At 45.4% G+C, this 12,975-nt stretch overlaps 1 protein-coding gene across 7 annotated transcripts in view; it reads left to right on the top strand.

Moving 5' to 3' along the window:
• Positions 1-12,975, top strand: part of akap13 (A-kinase anchoring protein 13) — a 71,916-nt gene that overhangs the window by 23,262 nt on the left and 35,679 nt on the right. For 6 of the 7 annotated variants that reach the window (XM_053682176.1, XM_053682174.1, XM_053682175.1 and 3 more), the window contains exons 6-8: positions 2,169-2,361; positions 3,593-6,746; positions 8,196-8,248. In XM_053682176.1, the coding sequence (XP_053538151.1) occupies positions 2,169-2,361; positions 3,593-6,746; positions 8,196-8,248 (3,400 nt within the window). Of the gene's footprint in view, positions 1-2,168; positions 2,464-3,592; positions 6,747-8,195; positions 8,249-12,975 lie in introns of those variants that run through there. The other variant, XM_053682180.1, reaches the window with a different exon arrangement.

Raw genomic sequence — 12,975 nt, forward strand, 5'->3', positions numbered from 1 at the left:
TCTCTTGAATAGTACGCTCTAGTGTGGTTCTCTCGTGTAGTTCTCTCTCGTTTAGTACTCTCGCATGGTTCTCTCGCAGTGCACACATTTATAGTACACACACTCTTGCAGTACACACTCAGTGCACACACTTACTGGCAGAGTCAGTAGTACACATTCTTGCAGTACAAACACTCTTATGGTACACACTCTCGCAGTTCTCAGGAATGATTCAGTCTTTCTGAACGAGTCATTTAGGTGAATGATTCAGTCTTTCTGAACGAGTCATTTAGGAGAATGATTCAGTCTTTCTGAACGAGTCATTTACGTGAATGATTCAGTCTTTCTGAACAAGTCATTTAGGTGAATGATTCAGTCTTTCTGAACGAGTCATTTAGGTGAATGATTCAGTCTTTCTGAACGAGTCATTTAGGTGAATGATTCAGTCTTTCTGAACGAGTCTTTTAGGTGAATGATTCAGTGTCGGTCACTGATGCACCGAGTCATTTCGTTCGTTCCTTGTTTAATATTACAACACTATAATGCCCAAAATATTTTTTAAATGTAATTATTAATCGAGCACTAAACTGATAACGGAGTAATTTGAGTCCTGAGTGGTGTTTTCACCTGGTTTAAATATTTACACTGTAAACACACAGGACTCGCCTGCTAGCAAAGGGCTGTATTAGCTAACGTCTAGCTAGGTCATGTCCATTAGCCTTATCTTTTCGGTCATTTGTGACAGGAAGTGGGTTTATTGTTTCAGGGTTTATTTGTGTGTGTGTGTGTGTGTGTGTGTGTGCAGCTTATACATGCAGCCTATTGTATTTTATTCGGCAGCACTAGTTGCTAAAAATATGTCCCTGCATTACCTTGTCAGTTCTGTCTTCCTGCCCATGTTAGCAGGACTTGGGTGTGTGTGTGTGTGTGTGTGTGTGTGTGTGAGTGAGATCACGGCGGTGCTTTGTGGCATTGAAAGGTTTCAGAATAAACACATGGATGATCGGTTATTTGACTCTGTGTGTTTGTAGTTTCGTGTGTGTGTGTGTGTGTGTGTGTGTTCAGTTACACTGTGTTTTTTTGCTGTCTGGTTTAGTAGGTGTGTCTGAGTCAGTGTCCTTGTATCGGGCATGTTTTCTTTGCTGTGTGTGTGTTTGTGATTTAGTTACTATGCCTCTGACGGATTCCGATGTTGATTACTCAGAGCCATGCTAACGTTAGCCATTTCCTTACACCGGTTTTGTCAGGTGTTGGCTTAGCACTTAGCACTTGGTGCTAATTTGACAGGGCATTGTATGGAGACTCTGGGCTAACTCGTCTAGCTCTCCCTGAAAAAGGTGTGAAACAGGAAGTTGATCCACATTTGCTCGGGTGCAGGAATGTGACTTCCCCTCGGAGCGTCATTTTCCCTCAGATATTTCCGTGTTCGCTTTAATTTTAGCGACGGTCACTGATGACGACTGACTTTTTAAAAATAAAATACAATGAAAATAAATGTCCTCAAGGTGAAGCTTTAAATGGCAGGGTGTATGGTGTGTTGAATAAATAAATAAATAAATAAATAATTTACAATGAATTAATTTATTATTTTATTCGATATTATTTTAGTTTAAAGAACCTCAGATTTTTTTTTTCCATTAAAGTAATAACAGATAACAAAAATAAATAAAATAAATGTGATGAAGGTGAGGACGTAAATGGAAGAATTGAAGAGGGTTGTTGTTTTGTTGTTGTTGTTTATTTGTTTATTTCTGGTTACTTTTGTTGCTTTTTTTTCTTTCTGTCTCTGAACACTGCTCTCATTTAGCAGAAGTGTTCATTTCCATGTATTGTACAGTGAAACCGGTTTTCTCACTTAAATACACGTGGTTTTTACACAATGTGTTACACTACTCCTACATGCGCGCGCACACACACACACACACACACACACACACACACACACACGTCTTCAGGATCACAGGAGCATTGCTAAATGAAAGAGCAGTCACCTGGTGATTTACACTCTCTCGTGCTCTCCAGGTGTTCACAGCTGTGTGCGTGTGTGTGTGTGTGTGTGTGTGTGTGAAGCTGCTGTGACTGACAGCGAGTTTGTTGTGAGCAAAAGAGAGCGAGGTGTTGAAGGGTGTGGTGCCTCTGAATCACCTGGGCGTCCTGTGTGTGTGTGTGTGCGTGTGTGTGTGTGTTAGGCTTGAGAAGTCACCGCACCTCGAAACAAAAGCGCCCAGGCGGTGTTACGCAGCAGGCCGTGCATTCCTGCACCACCCGAGGCTGAACACCTTCACGCTGTCGGTGGAGAACGAGGCAGACGGAGAACCTCCGGACCTGAGGCGAGACGTGGAGGAGCTACGCCGCTACGCCCGCTCTCACCGCCACAGCAAGGTGATGACCTGTTAATAACGTCAAGTCTGATGAAATAAAACGGTGATAAACGTGCGAGAGTGAGGCGCGTGGCAGTTCGCGATGGAGAGTCGAGAGGCAGCCGTGAGTCATTGCCTTGTTTCAGCAGGTTTCAGCGACTAAAAGTAGATACACTCTGTTTACGTGTGTGTGTGTGTGTGTGTGTGTGAGATTAACACTTTGTCAGGTTTAATATTTCTTTCTCTACATTTGCTGATTTCTCTGTCCCTCTCTTGCTATTTCTTTTCTTTACTTTCTAGTTCTAGCAAAAGTTTTGGCACCCAGAACTCCCACATCTCCAGCTGTACAGACTCTAATATAATTCTGAGGGCGGGGCTTGTTGCTGATTGGTTGAGAACGTTCTAGCGAATCAGTGTTTTCCATCACAAATGTAAACGCCTTTGTTTTTAAAAAGACTGCAGGTGAATAGAAGTAGATATGGGCTGGTGTGTGTGTGTGTGTGTGTGTGTGTGTGTGTGTGCCTGTGTTAATGCTCTTTAATATTTCTTCCTCTACATTTCAATCTTTTTCTCTCTTTCTATTTCTTTACTTTCCTTTTTGGCTGTGAAAGTATTTTTTTTTTTTTTAAGATAATATGCGAGTTCATGTAGATTATGTACATGCTATTCATCTTCATGTAGGATTTTTCCGTCCGTTAATAACCCCCTCAGACCTCGTTAACTAAAGCCAATCAGACGAAGGAGTTTTTATGAGCGGGAGTATATATATTTTAAAGCTGCGGTGTTTTTCATATCTGCGTTATCACACTTTCTTCTTCAGACTTATTTCATGAGGTTCTCGAATAGGATCTTTGTACAGTCAACGTCCTGCGTTGCAAACAGTTTTTAAAAGACTGGCACGCTTTATTTAAAAGTGTACAGTAACACTGCCGTCATCTTTGACTGTTTTTAAGTACTGGATCCAGAGAGTATTTTTTTTATTGCTGAGTCTTTCATCCATTTTTAAAATTACGATTCGATTCCAGTTGAATTGTTTAGAATAACTCTGCAGTTTGCGTCGCTTTGTTCCTTCTCTCCGTTTCACGTCAGCAAACCTCCTTTGAGATCTTCCTTTCTGTCTAAATTCCTCCTTTTCGTCATCTTCATCTCCTCTTCTCTCTTTTTGCACTCGATTCCGCCTTTCCTGTTTATTTTTTCATTCTCATTTATTCATCAACTGCTTCTTAACTAATTCTCCGTCCCCGTTTCTTCAGGGAGGATCTCGGAAGCAGCTCCAGTCCTTTCCGCTGATCCTGAGCCGGGATTTCGTCTGCGATTCGCCAACGGCCGTGGACGCTCCGTCTGAAGACCCCTCCCTCCAAAAACCGCCGGTGTGCGAGCTTCAGGAAGTCTACACCGAGAAAGAACAAAGCGAGAGCGCCAAGTGCGCGAATGGCAGCACCCAGTCAGAGGGGGGTGATGCACCGGCGTCCAGCGGAGGTTCGGGTTCTGGGAAACGGACTTCGAGATTAGAGGGGGAGGGAGTGTCTGGCGGGAAGCAGGAGGACTGTGCGGTTGTCAGCGGCGTTTCCTGTAGAGAGCAGCAGCAGCAGGAGGAAGTCGATAGCGAGCTGAGAGCAATCAGGGAGGCGCTTCGTACACAGAGGAGCCACGCTCTATCCGAGACGCAGACGCACAGTAAAATCCAATCTGGCAACACGCAGGCTGGGACGATGGGTCAGACCCAGGGACTCCTCCCTGAGCATGAAGAAAAGAACAAGACGAGAGGGGACTTCCCAGAGGAAAGGGAAGGAGAGCGTAACTCCGGGCAGGAAACCTCTTTGTCGAGCGAGAACACACCGTCGCCCGATGGACAAACGAGCAGCAAAAGTCTCTCCCATTTTCACTTAAATTTAGACGTTAACGCCGCGGAAAAAGGGAAGGAGATCCCGATCCGGAGCCAGGAAACAGGAAGCAGCATCGAACGGATACACGAGTCCACCAGCTGCACAACACGGGAGCAAGACATCAGCGAAGATTTGCTTTCTCTAAGTTTCAGACCCAACATGGCTCCAGGGCCGGTCCACAACGTACGTCTCGAACCGCCTCCGCTTGTCGATGCGGCTGCCGGCCACCCAATCCACGCTCCTCCAGAAACAGCGTCCGGTTTGTCAGAACAGGTGAGTTCAGATTCCGTAAAACAGCTGCCACCTCGTGATGTCACCGATCCACTAGGAGAACCTGACGGATTAGTGCTCGGCGTTCCCCTCACGACCGAGGTAAGTGGAGGAGTTGATCAGACTTTACCTCCTGAGACAGAGGAAAGTTCCTCGCCAGGATCGATGAGCGGGGTCCAACCCGTCGTATCTCTAGAAATATCAGAAGAAACTTCTCAAATATTTAACGAGTCCCATTGTGGAGGCGAGGAACCGCCTCAGGAGGGCACCAAACCACAGTCTGACGCCAAAGACGCTCAGATCACGGATACCGTGGACCCGAACCGAGATCCAGTAAGATCACAGAGTCCACCCCTGGTTTTGGACCGAATTTCAACACTTCCTCCAGGGTTAACGGTGTCTGATTCCAACCCCGATGAAACAGGAAGTGGTTCAGAATCAAAGCTTGAAAGGGAACCACTCTCATTTCAGACACCTCCAGAGTCGCCCTGTGAGTTTTTTTCAGTAGATGGTTTCATCACAACAAGCGATTCGCTTGAACCGCGTTCGGCTTCTCTGGAACTTGGCCGTCCTGCAGGTTCAAGCGAGATCGTGGAGGCGGGTGAGAAGGTGGAAACAGAGCTGCTGGGGATGTGTGAAAGTTCTAAAAAGTCACCTCTAACAATACTGTGCGGTTCTTTTTCCAAACTGACGATCAGGGGAAGTCCCCTTGATCCTCACCTTGATGACACAACTTCAGAGACCATCGAGACCAAGGAGGAGGTTACGAAGTTAGAACCAAATCTGGTTCAGCAGTGTGAGCGATCAGAAGCACCACAGATTGTGAGTAACATGTCTGTAGCACCACCATGTGATTTTGTATCCAAGGAGAACCTTAGAGGAACAGCAGTGATTACATATGCTGTAGGTTCTGAAGCACAAAATGACCAACCTTCAGAATCTAAAGATGTTCAGGAGGAGTGGATGAAGATGCCTACACAGCTTGGTGAGGACCTAGAAATTTTGTCACTTCCATGTGAAGCGTTATCTCCATCCACTGCTGTCTCTCAGAACATCACTGACCCTCATTCTGAGGTCATAACCTTTGAGGAGGGTATCAACAAGACATCTGAAGACCCACAGACTGAGCTCACGACCTCTACAGAGACACTTGTGGAATCTCTTGGCCCACATCTTGAAGTGGGCCAAGAACATCTTGAGGCCATGAACTTCGAAGAGATCATTAGTAGAACATGTCTTGACCTCCATCATGATCTCATCACATGCTCAGAGGAGACGATTGTAGAAATATCTCTTGACCCTTTTCCTGAGGTTAAAATCTCTGAGGAAAGCATTCAAGACCAACAACTTAAGGTCACGATCTCAGAGGAGAGCATTAGAGGAACATCTCTGGGCCCCAATCATGATTTGACATCCTCTGTGGAGAACACCGGAGAAGTATCTCTTGGTACACTTCTTGAGGTTACCAGTCCTGAAGAAAGCGTCCAAGTTCAACAGCTTGACGAGAGCGGAAAGGATTATGACCCCAAACATGAATTCGTGACCTTTGAAGAGAGCATTAGAGGAATGCTTGACTTCCCTCATGACCTCATCACGCCTTCTGAGGAGACGATCAGAGAAATGTCTTTTGAAGTTCCTGAGGTTAACAGCTCTGAGGAAAATGTTCTAGACCAACAACCTGAGGTTACAACCTCTAAGAAGAGCAAAAATGGAACATCTCAAGATCCCAAACTTGAGGTCACAACCTCGGAGAAGAGCATTCAAGGCCCACGTCATGAGGCGATGATTAAAGAAACAGTTTTTGACCAGCAACCTGAGATCACAGCTTTTGAGGAGAGCATCAGAGAAACACCGTATCACACCAAGCTTGAGGAGACGATGTGTGAGGAAGACCTCTGGACATCTCTGAAGCCTCCACCAGAGTTCATGAACTCGAAGATGGATACAAGTTTTCCTGAAGCTCCATTTCAGAGCCAGACTGCGATTCTGGACCGTCCCGTTTATGGTAACGATTCAGATTTGGCTTTGGAGAGCGTTTCCATCTCTGACCAGCCTATGGATCTGAGCTTCGTTATGGATCTGGATAGTGGTACCGGCTTAGGGATGGACGCTGTGGAAGTGGATAGTGGTTTGATCCAGGAGGTGCCACCTTTGGACAATGTTGGCGTTTGTAAAATTGGAACTCTGGAAGAGGAGAAACGTCACATGGTGGAAGAAGATGGAGAGGAACCAAAGGAGGAACGAGTAGCAGGTGAGAAGAGATTTAATATCAGTTCTCATGTAACAAGCTAGACGTTTTATTCTGTGGTTTTATCCACCAGGTCTCGTTGGTGTCTCGTGAATCATGAGGTCTATAGCGACGCCGTTCATCAGCCCACGTTCGCACGTCTCTCTCCATAACGTTGATTAGACCGTGATTGAACGAGTATTTATTGTTGATTTAAAGTGAATGAATCGCGCAGTAAGCTCGGCCGCGGTCCGATAACAGACATGTGACTGCAGCGAGACATAAAAACCTCCCGAAACTGTACTGAAGAGGAACCAGCGCACGGAAAAGGGGAAATCTGTCGCATCGTATAGTGATATAAATAAGTAATACACTCTGTGTGTGTGTGTGTGTGTGTGTGTGTGTGTGTGTGTGTGTGTGTGTGTGAGAGTGAGAGTGAGAGAGAGTGAGATGCAGCAGCAATTTGGCACTGATGGCAATTTTTTTTTGTTTATGGAACGACGTCATACTTTTTTTATGACGTCCCGGTGAACGAACCGTTACCGTAGTAACGGTAAGGTATGAGAACGAGCGCGTGAATGTAAACCTGCGCTACAGTCAGAGCCGCTGTTCCAGAGAACTAATCGCCACCCGACGACCAATCAGGAGCCAGAATTCTTCTGTAAAACACACGCACTATTGAATAAATCGTCAGTGTGGTGAAGTTTCGTGTAATTTATCTAACGTTTACGTGCGGATACAACAATATGTGCAGAAACGGACAAAAACGACCCGGAAAATGGTTTGAAATGAGTTTTAAAGTAGTTCCAGTCAGGTCTTTACCGCATTACAGTGTTCCGTACCACTTCATTTAGTATTATTATTATTATTATTATTACTGTACTGTTAAGTGGTGCGCACACACAGTTAACACACACACGATAAACAGATTATTCATAAACTGCATTTAATATCACGAGGTTTGTATTTTTTAGAGGATCCAAGCACATCCGTAATTACCACATATATTTATTTTGCAGCGTATTTATTAATAATCGCAACAGAAATGTCCGTGTTCCTCTTTTAATCTGAACGTGTAGCCTCCAGTTTAGCCCTGTGTTCTACACCTGCATCACACACACTCGCGGCTTCGTGGAGCTGTCCGGAGTCTCGCTGGACGTCTCGCTGGACGTCTCGCTGCCGTCTGTAAACCTGCACGATAAGATTAAAAAACCAGCTCATCATTTAAAAAATGAATAAATATATTTCATTTATAAATATATTCACACCAGGATCAGACTCGGGTAGGTAGGGGGCGGGGCCTAACGTTTTAAAGGCAGAGTTGTACGTTAGAAGTGATTTGCGTTTGATTTGCATATTCTTTATTTAAGAAAACCAAAAAAAAATAGAGACTCATTTATTTTGTTGTAATTGTATGTGTGAAAGAGTTTGAGTTTAAAGAAGCGAACCTTGTGCTCTTGTGATTGCTCGCAGGTGACGATGGACGTCCTGAGACCGCGTTAACACACACGGATCAGCGCAGTGAGGTGAGTGTGTGTGTGTGTGTGTGTGTGTGTGTGTGTGTGTGTGTGTGTGTGTGTGTGTTCGGATTCAGTTTGATTCTGTCTCTCGGGGAAATGAGTCACCTGTTACCTGTCTGTCTGCATTTACATCTCTTGACATGTTTACCTTTTATCATATTCATGTCAGTAAGACGTCGAAGTAAACGTGTGTGTGTGTGGGGGGGTGTGTGTGTGTGGGGGTGTGTGTCAGAAAGAAATAAAGACTGCCCCCTTTTTTTTCTTCTTCTTCTTCTCTCCACGACCTTTGAGGAAACTTACAGACCTGTGACGTAGGTTCAGACCTGAACCCTTGACCTTTGACCCTGTCTGTGGCCAAAGTGATATGGGAACGCTCTTCCAGGAGTGTGAGAACGTAGCATTTTTTTATGTTCGGCATGTGACCTGCTTTTTAAAATAAGACTTTTTAGGAGGCGGACTGTTTAGGTAGCGAAAAGAGGGAAGAATCCTTCCTTCCTTCGAAAAAGAGACACGGAGGCGTCGGTGGAAAGGTCTGGACCTAAACCAGGAAGTAGCCGATTGACCAACAGGAAGGAGGTCACTACTCCTAAGCACTTGATCGTGTGTCATGTCCCCGTGGGCTGCCGTATCGTTTCCGGGCTTTTCCTGCTGCTTTTCTCAAACGTCGCAGTTTCCACTGTCTCACTCGCCGCTCTGTGCGTCTTTCCGTCCCCTCGTATCTACGCCCCCTTTCAGATCGAGCGCATAAAAGCCCCGAGTGGAAACAAACACCTCGAGCACCTCAGTATCACGAAAAGTTTCCCTTTTCATCCGAGATCAAGTGTGTAAGGAGAACGCAGACAGCGGGACGAGTTCCATCCAAAAAGGTACGCAAGTGTTCACCTGAGGAAGGTTCCTGGTATTCAGAGTCGGGTTAGAGAACCATCTGTTTACTGGAGCTTTAAAGAACCCACAGATGGTGCTTCACAGCAGCGGCACAGGGAACCACTGCTAGAGAATCTTAAATTCTCTACACAACAACAAAACAACCCCAACCCCTTTGTTATTGACGAAACATAAACAAAACATAACAACCCCTTTGTTATTGCTTTAAGGAACACAAGTAAGGTTCTTAAGAGTGACGCCTGCCGGGAGAACCTTTTCCTGACCCAGAAAGAACCTTATCGGCTTCACTTGAACCTGTTAAGGGATGAAACCCTTAATTGAAGGACCAGTACACCGCTCTGAAGAACCTATAACGAAACATAAAGGACTTCTTTAATCCCCAAATAACCGTAAAGCTCAACTCGGTGAAACGAAAAATCCTTCCACAGAATCCCCCGTGCCGTGAAGAACCGCCGAAGAACCTTTTATTTTGAAGAGAAGCGCGGAAGCGTCCGAGACGGAGCGTTTCACTGAAATATGGGAATGTGATACGACATGGAAGAGATTTAAAAACGATGAAGTAAAAGACTAAGATGATGAGATCTGGACGAGAAGATGGCGAGTGTGGAGAGAGATCTAACGCGAGTCGAGGAGATGGGCGCGATGTGCATCTCTGTGTGAATATCCCTAGCTGTAGTGATCACGCGCGTCACGGGTTTAGTTGAACGGCTGAAGGCCTCCCGCGTTATCCAGCAGCACGGGGGATAGAGCAGCACGTGATCCAGAGCATTTATTTACTCTCTTTTTGTTTAAATATATATCTCGTGCTCCGACAGTTACTCAAGTGCAGCTTAATGAAGCCACGAGACACTAAATCGAGGTCATTCGAAATGTGTGTGTGTGTGTGGGGGGGGGGGGGGGGGGGGGGGGGGGGGGGGAGTGGTTTTTATCACGCGTTTAATTCGGTAGTTTTATTCGTCGGACTAATAAAACGAAGCCGATGTTTTTGTTCCGTCGACGCGCGTGCTGTAAAGATAACGCGCCCGCTCGGCCGGGTTCTTATCGACCTGCGTAGCTGAAGTTCTTGTGTCTGTTCGTAGCTTATCGCTCCTCTGGCGCTCGGGCCGTCACTCCGTTCACGTCCCTCGCTTTCACATCGCCGCCGTTCGTGAGAAATGACAGTCTGGGCGCTTTATCTAAAGAGGCTCTGAAGATAACGCAGCCGAGGCCAAGTGTCCCCGTGTGCTGCACTTTCCTCCGCGGATCTGTCTTAGAGGCGTGATTCATCATTATAATCAAAAGTTAGAATAACAATTACTTTAAAAAAAATATTTTCCTCTCTCGATTATTTATGTGTAGTTTATTTTAAAGAAACTTTGACAGACAAGTTGAAGTTATAAATGTTATAACGAGTCGTAACTGAATTGTAAGAGCTGGTTCTGAAGTGCAGCAGTGATGAATATAAATAAAAGCTGCTCCACCCAGTGGGCTTTTCAATTTTTTATTCATTTATTTATTTTATTATTGTTTAACAGTAAAAGAACATGTATGCATTATTATTGCTTACGCCGAAGAACCCAACACGATCAGAATGAATCCCAGGCCACGGGTTTAATCCGAATGTAATTTAATGCAACTTTAATGAAAGTGGTTTAGGTTTAAAAGGGGTTTTAATTGATGTCGTCTTTCTTAGTGAGGCTCGCGTAATAAAATGTGTTTATTTACGAGAGGAGGACCGAGGGAGCAGCAGGATGGAGGGAGCAGCAGGATGGAGGGAGCAGCAGGATGGAGGGAGACTCGCTGTAGTAGTAGAGGTTGAGAAGGTTCCGAGCTGAACGGAGAACTCTGCCGCCCTCTGGAGTTGTAGAGTGGTGCGATGAAACCGTCTTTGTTTGTTTATATGTTGTATAACATATAAACAACTAACAGTAAATACCTGATTTAAGAGTTTTTGTAATAAAAAAAACTTCTATTAAAAGCATTATAAACGGGTTAAAGTCCAAACAGCAAAATGAAAAATAATAAACGACCAGGAACGAAGGCGTGATTTTAGTTTAACTCTGATTGGTTACAGTCTCATTGTGGGTGGGAACTATGATTGGTTACAGTGGCGCTGTGGGCGGGAACTATGATTGGTTACAGTGGCGCTGTGGGCGGGAACTATGATTGGTTACAGTGGCGCTGTGGGCGGGAACTATGATTGGTTACAGTGGCGCTGTGGGCGGGAACTATGATTGGTTACAGTCTCATTGTGGGCGGGAACTATGATTGGTTACAGTGGCGCTGTGGGCGGGAACTATGATTGGTTACAGTGGCGCTGTGGGCGGGAACTATGATTGGTTACAGTGGCGCAGTGGGCGGGAACTATGATTGGTTACAGTCTCATTGTGGGCGGGAACTATAATTGGTTACAGTGGCATTGTGGGCAGGAAGTATGAGTGGTTACAGTGGCATTGTGGGTGGGACCTGTGGTCTGATTGGTTACAGTGCTATTGTGGGCGGGACCTCTGGGACTGAGCTGCTAAGTTCAAGACCACACTGTGGACTAAAGCACTGAGAAATCTATCAGCATCAACACTGAAATAAAAATAAACTAAAAATACTAAAGAGAAAAATAGCACTTTTTAAAGTTACATTTGACGTCCTGAGGGAAAGATCAGACGGGTGTGTGAGCGGAGTGAAGCTTCATGAGGAACAAAATGAAGAAAATGTGAAACAGATGGATGGAGAAATGAGAGGAGGAACGAGAGAACTGAATATGAAAAGAGAAAAAGAGGCGAGACAGAGCAAGGAGAGCCAAGAAGGGTGTGTGTGTGTGTGTGTGTGTGTGTGTGTGTGTGTCTGTCTGCTGGAGCAGCGAGAAAGAGGAGTGAGAGAGGGGGAGGAAAGAAGTGTGTGAACGAGAAAAAGAGAGAGAGGGAGAGGGAGGTCTGCTTCCCAGTGCAGATGTTTTCAGCATACACACACACACACACACACACACACACACACACTTGCGTTCATGGTGGAATCTTCCGGTACTTTCTTATTTTCCGTCTCCGCTTTTTTACTCCGTCTCTGCGGAGGAGATGTACGAGCGACACCGGCGCCGATACACACTGTGGACGAGGGGAGAACGCACGGACGACGTGCTGTTAATCCGGGTACGGGCAGTGTGTGTGTGTGTGTGTGTGTGTGTGTGTGTGTGAGGAAAGTTTGAGTCCTTGTGTGTTCTGCATGAAAACGAAAAGCAGGACGGAAACTTGTCTGAGATGAAGATGTTGGTTCACTTGAGGGTGTCCTAATCAGGAGTGTGTGTGTGTGTGTGTGTGTGTGTGTGTTTGAGTGTATAGTTGTTCTAAAGGAGAGTTAGTGTTTGTAGTGTCTGTATATGAGTGTGTGTGTGTGAGCTTGTTCGTTAGTGTGTCTGCTTGTATCCGTGTGTGTAGTTAAATTAAGCAGAGCAGGTGTGTGTGTGTGTGTGTGTGTGTGTGTGTGTGTGTGTGTCTGAGCACGTTGCATGTTTGAGAATTGTGCGTGTGTGTGTTTCTGTTTAACATTAAGGTTTCTGTATCTCACATTTCTCATTGAGAGATGTTTCCCACAATGCCTTTCTGCAGTTACAGTATCATAGCTGCTTCTGAGCCTCGCTCATCTCTAAATTTAAACTCTGTGTGTGTACGTGCGTGTGTCGTGCGTCTGCATCAGTAGAGATTTTGAGTTTAAGTACAGGGTGTGTTTCCTGTACAGAGGCCACGCCTCCTTCACTGAGACTGATGAGACACACCTCTGTCTTTAGAAATGATAACCAGAGGCCACGCCTCCTTCATTAGAAGTTATAGCCAGAGGCCACGCCTCCTTCACTGAGACTGACGGACACTCATTCATAT

The sequence above is a fragment of the Ictalurus punctatus genome, chromosome 8, assembly GCF_001660625.3.
Source record: "Ictalurus punctatus breed USDA103 chromosome 8, Coco_2.0, whole genome shotgun sequence".
Classification (NCBI taxonomy): domain Eukaryota; kingdom Metazoa; phylum Chordata; class Actinopteri; order Siluriformes; family Ictaluridae; genus Ictalurus; species Ictalurus punctatus.